Source organism: Stegastes partitus, unplaced genomic scaffold, assembly GCF_000690725.1.
Source record: "Stegastes partitus isolate 25-593 unplaced genomic scaffold, Stegastes_partitus-1.0.2 Scaffold673, whole genome shotgun sequence".
NCBI classification, from domain to species: Eukaryota; Metazoa; Chordata; class Actinopteri; family Pomacentridae; genus Stegastes; species Stegastes partitus.
The window spans coordinates 71,761-90,255 of NW_007578404.1; the positions used below are offsets into that span (position 1 = coordinate 71,761).

Here is an 18,495-nt window from a genome sequence, read left to right on the forward strand (position 1 = left end):
TTTTTCCACCACAATTACACTTTATCCCGCCGTAAAATGCATTCAAAGATTCCTCCCTGTGTTATATCGCTGCGTCGTTCTCATGAGCACTCTTAACCCCCTCATACATCAGTTTTATATAAATATGGCTGCTTGAAAAAGTTCTCCAGGGAGTATCTACGCTTCGCTTTTTTGCTGGTGTAATTCAGTTATGTTGAGCATTACTCGCAATCTCATGTTCCTTTGATTTCTTCATGACGCTGTGCTAAGTATTTACTGCTCACGACAGGAATTAGAGTTTAACAGCTGCTGTAATGTTGCATGGCAGCTTGTTTCCTTGTTATCCTGCTGTGGGAAAACCGATATGACCTTTAAAATACCGAATAAAGCGCTGACAGATCTCTGGTAATTGTAGCTGCAATAAAGAGAAACACAACAGTGACAGTTTATTTACAATAAGACAGACACACAAAGCTCCTGTAATTAGTTCATGTCTAGTTTAATCTATGGTAGCTTTCTTTTAATATCAGAAATTGTCACATTACCTAAAGCAGTGACGGACTTTACGGTTCATAAAGTACAACTTTTGCTTACAAAGTGACTTCAAACAGTTTCATATTTATCATACGAGAACACATACTGAAGCCGAAACGTTTGCAAACCTTTACCTGAATCATCACTTAGTTTTTCTGAAACTTAAGTTTCTGATCAGAAATCGAATAAAACAGAAATTAAAGACCATCTCTGAAGTTACAACCTCTTCAATCCCTTTGTTCCAGATTTAGTTTTTCTTTTTATTTTCTGGTAGCAGAATTTTGCTCCTTACTTCATGAATCATTTGTGACCCTCTGAGACGTCCTGATGCCCAGATTGGGATCTCAAAGCTGAGGTGAATGTCAGCTGTTGTACTTCTTTAGTGTAAAAAAAGTGGAATTAAAAATGCTGTTGTCAGAATGAAATATGTGTTTATTGATTTTCAGCTGCTTTATTGGTGGATTGGTGGATGGCAGCGTTGATCTGTTGCTGGTTTATTTTACGGACTGCAATAAAGTTAGGAGCAGAAGATGAAGCCGTAGCACCACCAACAAGTTGGACTTCTTTAGTGAAATATCTTAGGATTAGTATAAACCTTTTGCACAGACAGCTATGGTTTCCAGACTCTTACATCTTTGGTGATCTACCAACTTTTTCTTTATGTAAGAATGAGGTTCACATTTGTGTCATTTGCCATTTTCTCTATCCTTTCATTTATGGCCAAATACTGTGCTTTGAGTTAGCATAAATAAGCACCTTTTAGCATTCTAAAATGCTAAACATTACATCTGGATCTCAGAAACACATGTATGAGCATGACTAGATACCAGATTCACATGAGAAAATTAGCTTTTTTACAACAAATGTAGGCCCCATGCATGATTTTTTTTATTCTATTGAGGAGATATATTCCTGTAAAACTGTCCACGTTGGAGCCAAACTAGCTGCTGTGATTACGGCTAGATAAAAGAGTGATGTCTAGAATTTCTAACTGCTGAATATAAATTTCAGGCATTTTCGTTTTTTCCGAGTGTTTACGTTGGGGCACAATCAGAGCCGAGAGTCATTCCTAACCCCCACTTACGGTAAACACAGCTTTTTTTTTTTCCCCGAGTCAGGTTAGACTCTCAGTACAACACAATTTCATCTCTAGGGCCCTTTACGGATGAAACAGGCTTGCATCTCAGAAAATATTACAGTTAAAAAGAGCGCATTGACCTCCGCCTGATCGGGACCTCCGAGCGAGTCGAGCTGAAGCGGCGAAATCACAGAAGATGGGGCGTTCGCATAATGGAGTCAAACTGTTTGTTGAATCCGTTTCGTTTAATTCTGCTGGTGTGAGGAAGTGCAGCAAGCTTTTCTTTTTTTTTTTGGGAGAGGAAAAACAGGCGAGCATGGCTCAGGCTGTGGGTGAGACGGTGGTTTCTTAGTTGACAAAGGAGAGGGATCTGTCCTTGGTGTCCAGGCTGCTGCGTCCATGTCTTGTACATAGAAAAAAGGTTAAATAAGTCAGCTGACCTGGCAACCCTGGGGGCCTGGAGGTCAAAGTTGGACACCTGGTGTTGTTTCAGGGTTACAGGGTATCGGACTTTTTTTTTTCCTTTCGCTGGTTCGACGACACGACGCGGTCAGAAACATGCGTCTGTAGGTTACACGGCGTACTGCGAAGAAAACAACCGCATAATTGCGGCTGATTCTATTCTGCCATAGATTCATCTGAACTCAATATCCGGGAGGGTTTTCATTTTAACAGAACCCTCATTGATTCAGTTTCCAGAGGAATTACAGTCTGGATCAGTTTACCTTGTTACCTTGTCACACTATGTTCTGGTCTGATCTCCATGTCCATTTCCGCTCAGCTTCCCCTCCCAGTCGCCACCACGCTGCCCAACAGAGTTTTCTTTGTCCCCGTGGCCAGTCATCCATTCCTAATCTCCAGTCTTTTACCGCGCTGGAGACGTGCTGCATGCTTCCAAAGAGCAGAGTGAGCTGTTGATGGATGCCCTCCATCTCCCTAATAAGGCTTTGAAGAAACCTTGTGGCCCAGTAGTGACAAATGACTTCGTATATGAGGTTTCGCTGTTATGAGGTCCGCTTCGATACGACGACGAGAGCACGATAGCTTTAGGGAAGCAGTCCGGTGCTGTGTATGTGAGAGAAGTTTGCAGAGGCCACCTCAGTCCAAAAAATGATGACGTGAAGCATTAAATAAATGTTTTTTTATTATAACACCAGATAGTACAAACATAAAAAATGCACCTAAACTAACAACGGAGGAGTATAGGTAACAATCACGCTTCTTAAGTTGGCTTGATGCTTGAAAGTGCTTCGAATTTTATGCATATCAAAGAATAATAATAAAATTACAGTAAACCTTGCATGAACCCACCATTTATGGGATTATTCCCGAACCAGACGACCCGATGCTGTCGATTTTGTTTGTCAAGTGCCGTGTAGAGAAGAGTTCCTGAGGACCAGCGGAGGTTAAAAATGCAAAAACAACACATTCATCAAAACACGTAGAAATTCAAGCACTGACGACTGAGAACTCCAAAAACAACCGGTTTATAAAACGAGCGCGGATCATCTGTCCCTCAGGTCAAACAGACATTTAAAAAAAGTGAGGAGCTTGAGTACAGTGTAATGATGTTTCAGGTAGAGATGCCATGCAGAGCGATACCATCGACAGAGAGCTCCTTCTATTGCATTAGCTAAAGGCACTGATATCTTGATGGAAATAACTTCATTTTGGCCACTACCAGGCCCAGTAAATACGATTGCTAGCTGTTAGCGCAGCTGTGCGAGCCTGGTAACTGATGGAAAGTGACTCAGACACAGTTATGAATGGAGCTGGTGGCTGCGTCTGCGCGCTCTTGAATATGTTATCGTCTCCTGTGCGCGGTGGAGCATATTAATAAAGCACCTTACGGTTACACCGTCTAAACAGACCGTAAATAACTTCCCATTAAAGCCGCGGCGGCAGCGAAACACTCGGCCCCCGCCGCGCCACAGGCCACCGGGTTTTAACCGCCACAATTAACACATTAAACACTTCAGTCCTGAACTGACGTGACACAATCAGCTGATGATTAATTAATGGCTGGTGTAAAGTGTGGGCCAGCCCTAGAAACTCTAAACAAGAGAAAGTTAATCAGGCTAATTGTCTGAAATCATTTTCATTAACATAATATTGTCACTGATGATCAGAGAATCAGGATAATTGGCTAATGGGTCTTTGCTTTCTTTCTATTTTTTTTTTTTTACATAAAGGCTTTTGGAATTTGTTTTGTTAAGACAATATTACTGCATCGTATAAACCACTCAGTAAACACAGGAGCTAAGATATGAGTTGGTTTGTTTTGCCTCCTCTCCATCAGTGCCGGGCTGCAGCGTCTCGTACACGCCGTCAGATGCTGAGCGTGATGCTGTGGATGGTGTTGGCTGGGATTTTGGCATCTGCCTCCTCACCGCTGATCCTGAAGATCACAAAGGTGTTGGAGGGGATGGTGGTGGTGGCGTTGAGGGATTTACCCAGCCAGCTGTGGCAGCCACGCTTGTACATTCTGACTGTTACCTGCAGAGACGGGAAGAGAAAAATAAGGATTAAACACAGATAATTAGAAAGTGAGAGTATCTTTAGATGCGCTCCTGTCTTCAAGTGGCTCCAAACAAGGCGCCTTTCATGGATATCCTTCGGCCATTTCCTGGGGTCACGACCCCGTCTGCAACCTCCTGACCTCCGGTTAGGACTAAGGAGACACTCATGACTTTCACCTTTGACCTCAAGATGTTCAAGCTGCTGCTAAGCCGGTTGGCCTGCAGACCGAAGAACAACTAAATGATTCAGGTTTGCTGAATAAAGGATTGAATATAATGAGAACAATACCATCTCCATCCATCTTGAGGCCAATTTTATCCCAAAAAAACTACAGATCTGAATTAGCCAACTAGCTGCTAATGTGATTATTTATTTACATGTTCCAGTCAGTTTGAACGTAGCTCCAGTTTTCTCTTTAAACGATGCAGTAAAACAAATCAGTTCTCTTTATATAAGAAGCCAGTGATTCACCCTTAGAACGCACCGATTTAGGCGTTCAATGAAATGACCTTCAAAAAAAAAAAAATTAACAGAATTTTCCTTTAGCGTGCTAAAACATGGCAGCGTTAGAACAGTGAAGCCCGAAACAGAATAAATATTAAATTAACCTCGTCCTGGCTGCGAGCTTTAATTCCCCTCCACATCTTGAATGGAGTCATACCTCTCTTGATTTTATGTAGGTTGTAGGGCATAATACGCTTTAACACTACATCAAAACTGCCTGTTATGTTTCGAGCCTGACAATGGAAGCCTTAACTAGATTTAGACATGCGGGTAATTGAACCACATCCATTTCAAAAAGAATGCCTCGCTGCATCTCTTGTTTGGCTGCATTTACAGGGGATAACAGAATATTACAGTGCCTTTTCACAGTTCCATTTTCTTTCACTTTAGCATTAGGCAATTTTTCAATTATTATTTTTTTTTTCCATGTACTTTCATCCCCGGCTCTCCATAATGTCTGGGCCTTTTAGTTAATGGTAGCGACAGTCAGAGCCCAGTATATCGGCCCTTGTCCATTTTGCAGGTCATTGTGGAAGCCCAATAGGCCTTTTATTACGCCGACATCAAAAGGCAGATAAGCATTAGAGGTGGGGAAAATACCCTGCACTAGATATGTTCCCTCTTTCCTTTGTCTGCTATTGAAAGTGATCATTTTAATAGTGAAGAGGTTGGTGAGCTTTGGGGCTGATGGGAAGTGCGACACCCCTGACAGCCTACGAATATGAGCAAGTCGATAACACAACACGAGCACACAGCACACCCTCAACACCTGCACACTCTTGCTGCTAACCTAATTATCTACAACAAAGGCCACTGCGAATTCAGACACACATCTTTCTACCATTTACTTACTTATTACTGTGCATTAAAACAGGGTGAAAGACAGGAGAGAAAAAAAAAAAAAAAAAAAAAAAAAAAAAAAAAAAAAAACACTAAACAATTGTGTCTTATATTGCAGCCTTGGCCGGATGCCACATGGCTTGTGTTACAATAGCATCAGACACTTCAGAGCCAGTGAGTGTCTATTAATTTGGGTTGCATGAAAAAATAGCTTCATGACAGCTGGTGGCAGAGAAGCGTATAAACCGAGACAAAGACATCAGAGAGGAATTATTCTAACAAATCATAGCCAAGTGTAATAGTTGGTAATCAGCAATTAACTAATTTAACGGAACTGGAGTTGAGTACTTCCATCTTTGTGATGCTGCAGAGGCACAAACACAACACTGGTTCTGCATCGGATTTAAACACAAGCAGGAAAATCACCTTTTTCCAGCACGAGAAGCTGTGAAACACTCAAGGCTGCACGATGCACAAAACGGTATTTTAATAACGTTAGTGACAGGAACGATTTATACTTAAATGACCTACATCTTGTCTGAGGAAGTTTTGAGATGAAATGAGATTTTTTTTTAAAAATTTACAGCCACCAGTCTGTTCTGCACGATCACCCAACACAACATTCATCAAGCAGATAAGCTTTTTTTGTGTCATCCAGGAAGGAGAAATGCCGCCGTCTCTGGCATAAACTCAAAGAGGGGAGTTGTGTGTGGTCTAGACGAGCTGCCTGCCAGGTGTTGTTCAGCGGAGATGGTGTGTCAGCTACAGGAACTGTCACTACTGTTACCCTCTGAGCCACTTGAGGCAAGTGTTTGAGGGTAAAGACGATACTGTAGCTAACTTACAGTAGCACAAAACCAAAGTGTAAACTAGGTGCTGACATAAAAAAATGTCAGAGAGCAATTTCCACCTGACACCTGAGATGAAATGCAGCACGTCACATCTGCGCAATGCTCAAGAAACCAAACAGATCAGTAATAACTAAAATAATATCTCACTTTTAGCTGCGAATTGTCTGCAAGTGCACGAGAAGCGCGACTCCTTCAAGCACCGACAAGCCTGAATGTTTGTGTGTGTGCGTGTCTGACGCTTCGCGGCGAGGAGAAGACCCTTGGGGCGAAGGCTGGGTGTCACACAAAGGGCTGAGAGCTCACCTAACGGTGTTTACCCTGATCTGCCTCTCGCTTTCAGTGTCGCGGGAGCCCTGTGAATGACATCACTCCTCACATTTCAACGAGATAAACTCCTTCTCCTTATTTACCGTCTGCTAATAGTCATAAATCCTGCCTCTGGTTCACTCTTCACCTTTTGCCCTCTTAACTCAAGACGACAGCTCATTCTCCGTCGAAAAAAAGGAACATCTCCTTACAAATGGTGATAGCGATCTGCACCGGCTTCCTTATCTTCTACCTGTAGGGATGCATATGGCACCAATTCGGAGCCAGCCTGGTGTACTGACAAGCAACAAAGCCCACATTAAGTCTTCTCATTAGAACATAAAACACAGCATGCATCGTGGATTTTGCATTCAGGCTTTACAACTAATTGTTTCTGTATGAAGGTAATTATTTGCCATCGGGGTCCGACGGGTCTGACGAAGGTGAACAATGTGAGGAACTGTGTAATTGGGTATGGACGTGTCACCACCTGCGTGTATTGCCATTCACAAAGTTCAGATTCTTCCTCTGATAAAGTCAAAGAATCCCAGCGGGGTATCAGTCAGCAGGGGCTGTTACCTGGAGCCATGGGTGCAGTGTTTCAGGTGAACTCTGAGTGAGCGTAACGCCACACCGGCTTCAGACGACGGGCTCTTTGTTCCACGCCGTGTCTCACCAGACACAGATGGGGAGGAACACTGAGTAACACACCTCTGGCGCACCAAACATCTTTGTCGACGAGCCAAATGTCATGGAGCCGGACCAGAAATGGTTTGCCAGGCAATCAGGTAAACACCGTGTGGTTTGGCTCGTCGGTTGGATGGATTAATAATCCGCTAAGTGGGGGGTGTGAATCACTGGATCATCAGTGGCTTCAGTCAACTCAAGACTCTTTTTCATTGATTTGAGTTAAGAAAAATTTGATTCAATAGTAATGAGAGAAAAGTGTGTTTTCCTTGAATACATGTAAAACTTGTGATTATTTTTTTCCTGTAACAAGCAACAAACATTAAGTTGAAGAAGCATCACAGCGACGCCCGCCACCGCAAACCTTTATCCACTGACAATAACTGATGTGAAGATTAAGTACAGGGAGCAGCAGCGATATCAGCACTGATAGTATTTACATGATATGTTCTGGCAGTGGCAGCAGTAACAAATGAGGGAACCTGCCAGCGCTGATTCAGTGTGGCTTCAGGTTTTTCATTTATTTTTGATTCAGGTATTTTATTAGCAGGTTGATGCATTGAATTTTCTGAATTTCTCACTAAGGCTTCGGTGCAAAGAATGAGTCTCTTTACCTTTTTTTTACTATCAGAGTATTTCTTCAATTACAGAATCAATTTTTTAGGTTATAAAATATTGGCACAGATGAGCTCAAGTTGATTTCTTGCATGTTTTGTCTGGCTAAGAGTTCAAAACCAACATCTCAGCTCATGTAAGTTTGAGAAAAGCTTCTTATATTTGAACCAATAAGCATTTTCTTTCTTTCTAAAAGCCTAATATGTAATCAAATACACTTATGAGCCACTTTATTGGGTACATCCAATGCAGCAACCGTCTTTTATGAAGCTTCTACAATTCCAGTTTTTATGTGATAACTCTCCTTTATGTTTATTACCGACGTCCTATTAGATAGTAGTGGTACATTGTGCTGCATTACATCGTAAAGTGTCCCTAATATTCTGCCCCTCTCGTGCATGTTACTGCGTTGAATCATCACCAAAATGGCATCACTCCAAAACCTGCATCTCTGCGATACTTAGTGCATCAAATACTCATAACTGAACTCTCGTGCGCTCCAGATGTGGGCCATCCATTAAGATGCCTAAACTTTGGCTTGGTGACATTACGGTTTACGTCAATAACCATCTGAAAAAAAAAAAGGCTGGTTAAATTCTGAAATATCTGCGTCTCTGCTTCCAAACAACCTGCCTCAGCTAACAGGAAGCCATTAGACTCTCGGCAATAACCATTTACATCCAGTCACCCAGCTCTGACTTTATTTCCATCCGCATAAGTGCATTTTCTGCGAGAGGTTAAAATATGAATCTCCTCCTTTTTTCTGCTCAATGGGTCTGGTCGTCTGGCTGACTTGAGAGGGCACAATCTATGACTGATTTAATTTGCTCTTTACGAACATCTCTAACAGCATTACCCCCAGAGCATACACTGACTGCCCCCATCTGACTCCATTAACTCCCAAATCAGGTTTAAAGACCATATTGATGCCGTCCGTTATTAAGGGTGATTATCAAAACAACAGACAATGGGCCAAAGTGTCTGTTAACTAGTTTATCCATAATTTCGCATAACCGTAACAGATGGCAGGGCTGTCAATTACATACTGTATCTGCTGCACACGCTGTCTGGATATGCAGCACATTAACCTTTACATTAAAAGAACGATAGTCTGCTCACAGGTGGTCAGAGAGAGACGCAGAATAAACGATGATATTTAATGCATGGTTGATTTGGGGGGAAAAAAGCATTGACAGCTACTGGTTTTTCAAGCTGTCAGTTAGGGTCTTTCTGTGTAATAATAATAAAAAAAAAAAAAGAAAAAGAAAGTCATAGAAAATTCTAATGTGGCCGTTCAGTCCACTTCACCACCTTTATTCTCCTCAATTAACGAGAATGGCTTTTGAAGCTGTAATTAAGTGCCTCTGCTCCACTCAGCCTCTTCATTATTCATGAATCCCTATTGATCATATCTTAGAAGCTATACTGTGGGGGGATCACTGTAATATCCTGAATCCACAAAACAAGTAACCGAGCTCACGGAGATAAAATTAACATCTTGGCCACTGACCAAAGAAAAGTTTCCGTTAGATACTAAAACCAGCATTTAATGCATTTAATTGGGAAAAAAAACCCTTAATAGTGTCGATACAGGCTTATTAAACATGTTACAGGTCTGTGGTGCTGCATCGTGGTTATAGGACCACATCATTGGAGTTGTAACTAAAGATTATTTAGATTAATCTAGAGATTTTTTTATTCTAATTCAGTTGTTTTGTCTATAAAACATCACAACATAGTAATAGTACTAACAGAGTTTCCTAGAACCCAAACAAAGGTCATTGAATTCTTCAAAACCCAGACAGTTTACAATCAACAAAGAAAGCATCCATTTCTCATGAGAATTCAGAACCAGAATTTTGCATTTTTGCTTCAAACAACTATGAAAAGGGTTGCACGTCGCGTTTCTGTGACTCAACTGTTCATTTCAGCTCCACACACATCTCGCTTTTTAAAAAATTCTGTCACGTTTTTCCCAACAAAACATTTTAACAGTCTGACATCAGTTTGATTTTATTTTACATGCGATTGTTTTTGTTGTCCTCATGAGATATATTAATGCTGAGCAGCCCAAACACTGAAGCTGTTGTTCTATTTGTATTTACAATCCAACAAAATACATACATTTAATTTTTGATCACGCTAGCTGCGGCGTCTTGCAAAACCCCGGCTCGTTCCACATCCAAAGAAATTATTTTCCAATGAATATTAATGTCCTTTATTTTAAACATGTATTCAAATTTACTGAAGCTCAAACTCCACCCGTGTTAAGTAGAAATGTGTAAAACATGAACTCTAGCGGTTGATGTTTAACTAAATTAACAAAAGAGCGCCTGAAGAGCCCTCTACTACGACTGGCACTGCATGCTGGGTGATGAATTTGGAGGAAACACATTGAGTCATCTTCAAATTGACAGATGCAGAATCTCTCCACGGGACTCTTCACCGCTGGCTTAGTGCTCGAGTGAAAAAATAGATTTTACCAAGTTTAATCACGCGCTATTACAAGGCTGCTTTTATCATTGCCTTCCACTGTATAAGTGCTGGTGTCTTCACTAGTTCATTACAGACACTTGTGATGCGGCTGCAGCACTCTTCTCATGTGTAATTGCATGGCTAGTTTTCCTCTGCGGCTTCCTACACACACTCTGGTGCAAATTATTCCCAATTCCAGTTTCCTTTCGAGAGCGATCCTGCAATTACAGAAATCTGAACATTCTGGTAGTTTCCACACAATTTCCAATTTTGTTGAACAATGCTGTGCAACTAATAGATCTGTCTTGCCAGGAAATCCATTAGAAAACTTTTCTTTGAAACTTTTCTTTAGCACAGAAATCCACATCCTTCCACCGGGTTTGGCCGCCGTGGACGGGGAAGTCTGTGGGAGTGACGATCTGACATCATCCAACAAATTGCACTTTGAGAGAAACACACTTAAGGATACTTTCTTCATTTTGCATCTGGCGACTGAAAATAGAGGCAAGTCAATAATCCTCCATCCACAAGTGCACAGACACAATTAAAGAAGCAGCCACATTCAGGTGGATGTCTTTGTTATCCAGAACATATAGCATAAGGCCACATTTGCTAATGACCATTATAAATGCTTTATAATTAACAGTAATGGGTGCTGCATGTATTTACCTCAAATGGCTTAATGCTGTTTTATCTCCACATAAAAAGAGACCAAAAAGCCACAGTGGCTGCCAATATTATCTATTTAGGCAGCAGAATTTGCAGGCTTTGTAAATGGCCTGCTCCTGGCCTTTTGTGTGCCTCCATTCATTATCACCACAAAGCAGTTGATGTCTCCCCTCTCTGCCTTTTCTGTGCTAAGCACCAAGCGCACCAGGCTGTCCATTACAGGCCTGTGACGCGTGCAGCCTGGGAGATGGCCAAACGGAGAGGAATGTCAGGGTGGAGTTAAATTAACAAGCTACATTTGTGTGGAATCTGTAGCCTGTCAGAGAGACAAGATGTATCTCCGGCAACCGAGATCTGATTATTTGCACCATTCTCTCTTCGCTGAGATGTTGTCTGTGAATTTGCAGCTTTTCGCCTGGTGGCTTTGCTTCTATTAATCAGCTGACAGCGCTGTGTAGTCAAGTTACGGTCGAAGGAACTTAATTGTTGCTTCTCAGCTATGCAATTAGTCGGCACAGAGTAGACGCTCTGTTTCTACCTCGCTGACAGCCAGTTAGAAACTTTCTGAAATTCAGGGGCTCCTACTTGAATACGCTGGATTATATAAACCGGCACAAAGGCTTCATCAAACAGTCAAGCATCAGAACAGGGGACGACGTGAAGATGAACAACATAAGTAACCTGCACTTTAAATTATGACATGAATAGATCTTCAGCTCTTTCTCTCTCCCTCCTTAACACACACAGACACACACACACACACACACTGTAATTACCCCTCAATCCATACAAATTGAATGAAGCCAGAACCGTGGTCTAAGAATATAGACCATAATTAATAAATTACAGCCACTCTACTCAATCATTCTCCACTTTGGGGCATGTAGACATCCCATTCTCCACAGAGTAATTGCCTGAGCTCACAGAAAACACACCTAGTGCCTCCACGGTGGCTTTATAAATGCATCTGGTGCCACTTCTTACAAGCAAACAGATGCCCGAGTGAAACCGTAGGTCATATCGCAGATCTTTTAGCCTGCGTGTTTACAAGTAACAAATCAAATGCATGCATTATTTCTGGGGCCTGAAAATATGCCTTGGGGAGCTATCAGGTTTCTTTGCCACCCCCCAAGCTTCCCCTTGCAGCTGCTGTACACGAGCAAAGAGCTTTTTTTTTTTTTTTTTTTCCAAAGACACAGTAGGTGACCCAGTCATTGAGTCCAAAGGAGCAACATCTTCCAGTGGTTTACTGCACAAACCCTGTTGGTTAGTGCATAGAAATAATTATAAACTGTATGCTAGAGAGCATGCACAGGGCACAAGTACCATATATCCTCCAAGCACCATTTTTTTTTTTGTGTGTGTGTGTGAAATATGGGGAGGACGTTTGCCTCGCAGTGCCTCCATTTACAAATATTTCTTTGAAAATAATATATTTTGTTGTCGCGGTGTGTGTCCCCTTGGGCTAGAAAAGGGCCCGCTGGAGACAGTCTAATGACTGTTGGGTCATGTATCAAATACACAGCAGCTGGAGGCGAGAGGGGAGAGTGCATACAGTCTGGGTGTTGGGGGGTGGGCAGACTAAAGCCTGAGCGGACTTGTGCGGAAAGCCCAGGCTGAGTGTTTGGGTGCGGAGGGTGGGTGTGTAATGGATGCTGAGCTGGGGTCCCACTCGCTGGTCTTTAAGAGGCAACATTTACTTCATTTAGCAAATTAACTAAAAAACCAGCGCTGAGGCACCGTCGGCAAGCAGGAATAATTAAATCTTTATGAATGCTTTTTGGGTGAATATGTCACAAAACAACTATTATAATTACTAGAAAGCAGCTTCTACACAAACAGCACTGCCATTCATTGCCACGGTGACTGTTTGCTGTCATGCCAACTAAACAGACAACATTTAAGTGACTCTAATCGATTCACTATCTCACAATGAAACAAACAACAGTGATCCAAAACCCCAACCTACCTGAAAATCTGAATTCTGCTTTTTAGACTGTGCAACTGTCTTGATTTTTGGATTAATCAAGTTAACTAGTGAGCACCTCGGAGGCAGACGGAATGAATTTCCTAATTACCTCAATAAAAAACTGAGGAATTAAGGTAATAATTAACACACGGTGTGTTAATGGAAATGATGTGAGAGAGCACATTAGAGTGAAGGTAACAGAAAAACAAGAGCCACTTTCTGTACTGAAAAAAACCCCTGATCACTATAAATCTAATTGCTTTCCTTTACAGAATTATTTAATTAGCATATTTGATAATAATAATAAAAACATTGCACTATGTGGTGGGGTTACTATAAAACCTGACATTTTCTTCAACTGGATGGCTCCTGGCCAAGCTGTGCTGCAACAACCTAATATGATGTCTGCAGTCATTTTGTTTGATTTTTAAATAAAAAAAAGGCTCTAATTGTATTAAAATAACTAAATAATTGATGTCATGTTCTGTGATCTTTAGCACAAATCAAACCTGCGTTTTTACCAGAACACGAGGAGGATAACTGAAAACCGAGCGAGACAGTCATAAAGTACTACTGCCACCTGCTGGCTGGTGTTGGCTTTTCTATTTCACATTATTATCTGGGGCCAGTGACACAGCATTTAACCCTGCAGACGTTGACAGCACTTCTGGTCCCGGTGGGCCCAGCGGAGCCGAGGCAGCGGACTGACCTGAGGAGCGTGTCCCAGCAGGGCCCACAGTGAATCAGCAGACAGGGTCTTGACTCGGGAAAACTCAAGCGTGTCCGTGTCCTGGCGGTTCAAAGCGATGTACTGGCAGCCCTGGTAGTCTCCTTTCAGCTGCTCGCCACAGTGCAGCCGAACCAAATCCCAGGTTCCCACCCGCCGCAGGACCTCCCGCACTGACTCCATCTGCCTGTACGACAGATGACCTGCAGGACAAACAAGCTTAACCGGTGGTATTCCTATCAAAGGCAATTCAATCACAGGTTATACTGGAATTCATTACGCTGTTAAAAAAACAACCTGTCCTTTAACCCTCTGAACTCCAACAACTTTCTGAGCGTTTTCATTTTTACGCACTGTGGGCTCATCGGAAACAGCATAAGTATAGTATGAACTCAAAAATGTCTTCTGTGCATGTATGATACAGCTATAATGCTAGAAATTAGAAAAAATAAGGGGGGTTGCATAAAAGGAAAACATCAGGTATCAGCATGTACAATGTTTTTCAAGTGCTCACAGATGTTACCAATACAAGAAGCACCAGTGACCCTCCATGTTATAGATATTTTACAAACTGCATTTTTACTTTGCTTGCATAATTTACCCACAAGCTACTACACAGTCTGCAGTTCAGCCCAAAAGTCCCTGAACTTCTTCAAAAGGACTTTTGGTTGCAGTTAAGTAGCTAATGGCACAATATCGAGTTTGTGCAAAGAGTTTATTTAAGCTTGGATTTAACTGAGCTTTCCTGAGTGAAGTCCTGTCAGACCTGCCTAGTTCAAGGACCACCTAAAAGTTAAAAATCTGACACTTTTTTCTGCTTTTACGGTTTCTGGTTTTGACAAATGTTGTATTTATGGTGATTTTTTTTTTAAAGACACCTTTTAAATCTGAACACGAGTTCGGTATAAAGTTCAGTCCATAAGATGTGTTTACTGGATTCATTTTGGAAACAGGTTTATTTTAACATACAGTGACATTGGTCGGTTAGGGGGCTGAACATGGATTGAATCCCTTAACCAGAGTCCCACTCACCGGAGATCCAGGATGGAGTCAGGGCGTCTGATATCCAGGCCACGTAGCCCTCCTTGAAAGATCGGAGGAAATCATCTATCTGGCTGTGGGAGACCAGCTCCCTCTTCTTCCTCAGCCCTTCGTCCAGCTCACAGTCCGGAGAGAGGAACATGACCCTGGGGAAGAAGAGACTCTGGCGCACAGACACTCCGCTCCTGTTCAGATGGCTGCACAAGTTCGCCGTCTTGGTCTGGAAGAGACAATAAACACGAGAGGCAATGAGAATTTTCACTTATTTGTTGATGTATGGTTTTATGTGTGTCTATGTTTTATGTTTGTAGCACCAACATTCAAAGAACTGAAAGCTGGTACAGATTGTCTAGTCAGATTTGTGAAGTTTACTTTTGTTTTGCTAATTATTTAAAATAATTTGAGGGATTATAGACAATATTCCTTTAGCAAAGCTCTCCCTGCTTCTAGAAAACAATTTATATTTGAGACATTTAGATTCATCTGGTAAATTAAAAGATATTGATAAAAACGCACTTTTATTCTGGTCAGTACTTAGAGTCCATGGTGAAGTCTTAACAATGACCCAACCAACTGAAGAACATCCATCCATCATCTCTACACCTTAATCCTCACCAGGGCTGGAGTCTATCCCAGCTGACTCAGGGTGAAGGCAGGTTCACCTGGACAGGTAACCAGTCTATCACAGGGCTACACTGTGATAGACAGTGATAGAGACAGACAACCAAGCACACTCACATTCACACCTACGGACAATTTACAATCACCAATTAACCTCATCGTGTTTCTGGACTGTGGGAGGAAGCCGGAGAACCCGGAGAGAACCCACGCTGCACGGGGAGAACATGGAGACTCCACGCAGAAAGATCCCCGGTGTGCTCACCTTCTAGCTGTGAGGCGACGGTGCTAACCACCGAGCCACCTTGCAGCCCAAGAACAGGTAATCAATTATTAAAACTGTTATCTATTAGTTTTCTCATATGCTGACAGGCCAATCAATTAACCTCCTCGCTGCTGAATGAAGCCTGAGAGTGAAAATGTTCAGCATGTGCTCACGTTCACAGGATGTCTCAACACCGCTGCTACACGACGACCTAAAAGACACAATATGCAAATGTCCTCTTTTGAATTTCTAAGAGGAGCCATTTAAATAAATTACGTAACCTCACGTTGGCGCAAACAGTCGAGCCGCGTTTGCTTTGTGTGGATTAATAAAGTTAATAGATCCAATTTGAGCAGAACTATTTCAATAAAACGGAGCGTGTTTGCCGTCGGACTCTTGTGTCAAGCTTCCAGTCCGAATCGAGCATCTATAGAAATGGAAATGAACGACTCCAAACAGACCCGGGCACATAAGGTGACAGCTGTGTTTAGGCACCTGCCTGCTTTCGCCCCTCCCCGCCCCCCTCAACCCCTGAAAATAATTACGGCCTTTCAGATGAAGAGTGCCCACTCAGGAAGTTTAGGGAGCCCGAGCTGTAGTGTTTGAAATTTCCATATAAATTGTTATGCTGACTCAGAATCTCTTAACCCGGCTACAGTTTGGATGAAAACAGTGTATCAGACAATTGGTTGGACCTTGGACTTAAGTGTGCCAGACAGTTTGACATTTCGTTGTTTTTTTTTATGAGGCTACTGCAGCGTTTCAGCTGAATGTGTCGTTTTTTTTTTTTTTACCATGATCGCTCTGAGGGGATCTTCAATCTGCTCGATGCAGGTATTGGTAAAGTTTTGGTCCTCTTCTTTCACCTGCACATGCCAGTTTTGGTTGTGAGCGGACACGGCACCTCTCCAGGGTTTGACATCTATGCAGAAGATCCCTTGGCCTTAGCAAAGAGAAGAAACATTCCCATTTTAAATAACCAAAAACACAGCAGACAATATGGATAAAACCTTGTAATAAGCAATGTTATTTTACAGCATAGTATCCAGTATGTTGGGCTAATTTTCTGGAATGAACATTGTGATATTGTGGGAAATAAATATCTGAAAACATGAGGAAACATATGTAATCTGGTGGGAGTACTGGTGAAGTTAATGATGACTGATTTCCTTTTAGCTGCCTCATTTTGATCATCCTGGTGTTGAACATTAGATAGAACGAGATCAGATTAGATAGAACTTTATTGATCCATGCTACCGCTGTCACTGTCACAACACCTTCAATTACTGGCACACTTCAATACTTCTTGCACAAGGTCAGTGTTTGGCCTGGAGGAAGTAATACTGAATCTCACATCACAGTATTAGTGTTATTTCGGCGTATCATTTCACTGGAGATACCAACCTGTGAGAATGACAAAGTTGATGTCGCCTTTGGTTGTCTGAAACTGGTCAGGGACACGCAGGTTGCAGTAAACGTCTTCCTTTCTGAGCCCGGTGAGATTCCTGCAGTGGAAAATACAAACAAAAAGATGAAATTTGAATATTTGTTTCAGTTTAAGTTGCACCATTTGTGTTTTTTTAGCCACTTGGGTGACGTGGAACAAGATGTAAACACCCATGCCAGCTCCAACAGTCACTATCCTGTTGGCTCAGCTTTAGTCTCCACCATCTCTTAAGCTGCTAAACTACGTTCATCGTGTTCAGTCTGTTTGGTGCTGATGAACCTGTGCAGCTGGTTTAACACAATGTGAGCCACAGCAGTAATGTTGCAGGCCTTCACCAAAAACACAATCAACTGACAGTTGCTGAGATGCTTTGTGTAGACGAGGAGAAAGGGAGAGTTAAGTTACAACACTGGGTTTATCCCTCCTGGTGAATCCTCCCACTTCAAACACGACCCACTGTTATTGTAAAGACGCCACTAAGTGCAGCTTTACTATAAACTCACCTGACGTGTTGTAAAAAGTCAGGCAGTGCTGGTGTCTGCTTTGAGCTCTGGCTTTGGGCATTTTCTGGAGCTCTGGAGCTGAGATGAAACTGGGTAAACAGGTTCCCAAGCTGAAGCATAGTTTTAATCTGGAAAAAAAGGGTGAAATAAAACAAATTAGCATTAAAACTGAGTAGGTAGTTCATGAAGAGACAGCCTATACAGCAAAACAATGTAGTTAAAGCATAGGTTAGTTTTGTTCTGTACAGAAAACAACAGTTTTGTCTCACTTCAGCTACACAAGCTCCAGCAGGACTGTCAACATGGTGCCACATGATGTACAAACACATGAAACATCTTGTTCTAACTCAACTTTGAACGTCTGAATCCAGCTTTTAGCAAAAGAATCTCACAATAAACACTTTTCCCACCAGTCTAGCGTTAATGTCATACTTTACACTGAGCTTGTCGGGCTCTGCTGACGCTATGTGGACGCCTGGACCTGGACCTGGACCTGGAGACCCCTGCGAAGAGAACAAAGAGCAAAAACAAAGCGCCTAAACAAAACATACGTACCGCTGAAGTCTCGCGCTGTTTAAAGGAGCCTCTGAACAATCTGCAGATTCACTTCGACATTTTTTGCCCCCCCGGCGTCAATGTCGGTCTTACGTATATATTTTTTCCGACCCAAATGCTGAGCAACGTAACTCTATCCAGGAACGCTGTTTCACAACCCCCCCGCCGCCCCGCCCCCTCCCTTCCAGCTGCACTTCCAGCGTTCCTGGAAGAAGTAAACAACAGACCACGTGCGCCACCTGAAGCTTCAGATTTCACCCACGGAGACGTGACGTCTGCACACGTCACTCTGTCCCGCGCATACGATCCGTG

General features: G+C 42.3%; 1 protein-coding gene across 1 annotated transcript; it reads right to left on the reverse strand.

The window, feature by feature from the left end:
- Positions 1-2,715: 2,715 nt before the first annotated feature.
- On the reverse strand, positions 2,716-18,293 carry LOC103363606 (uncharacterized). The gene is made up of 7 exons (XM_008290438.1): positions 18,184-18,293; positions 17,629-17,756; positions 17,083-17,183; positions 16,473-16,621; positions 14,787-15,015; positions 13,737-13,957; positions 2,716-4,087 (listed from the first exon to the last, which is right to left on the reverse strand). The coding sequence occupies exons 2-7, from the start codon at positions 17,745-17,747 to the stop codon at positions 3,920-3,922; spliced, it is 987 nt and encodes a 328-aa protein (XP_008288660.1). The 5' UTR covers positions 17,748-17,756; positions 18,184-18,293; the 3' UTR covers positions 2,716-3,919.
- Between the last annotated feature and the right edge of the window lie 202 nt (positions 18,294-18,495).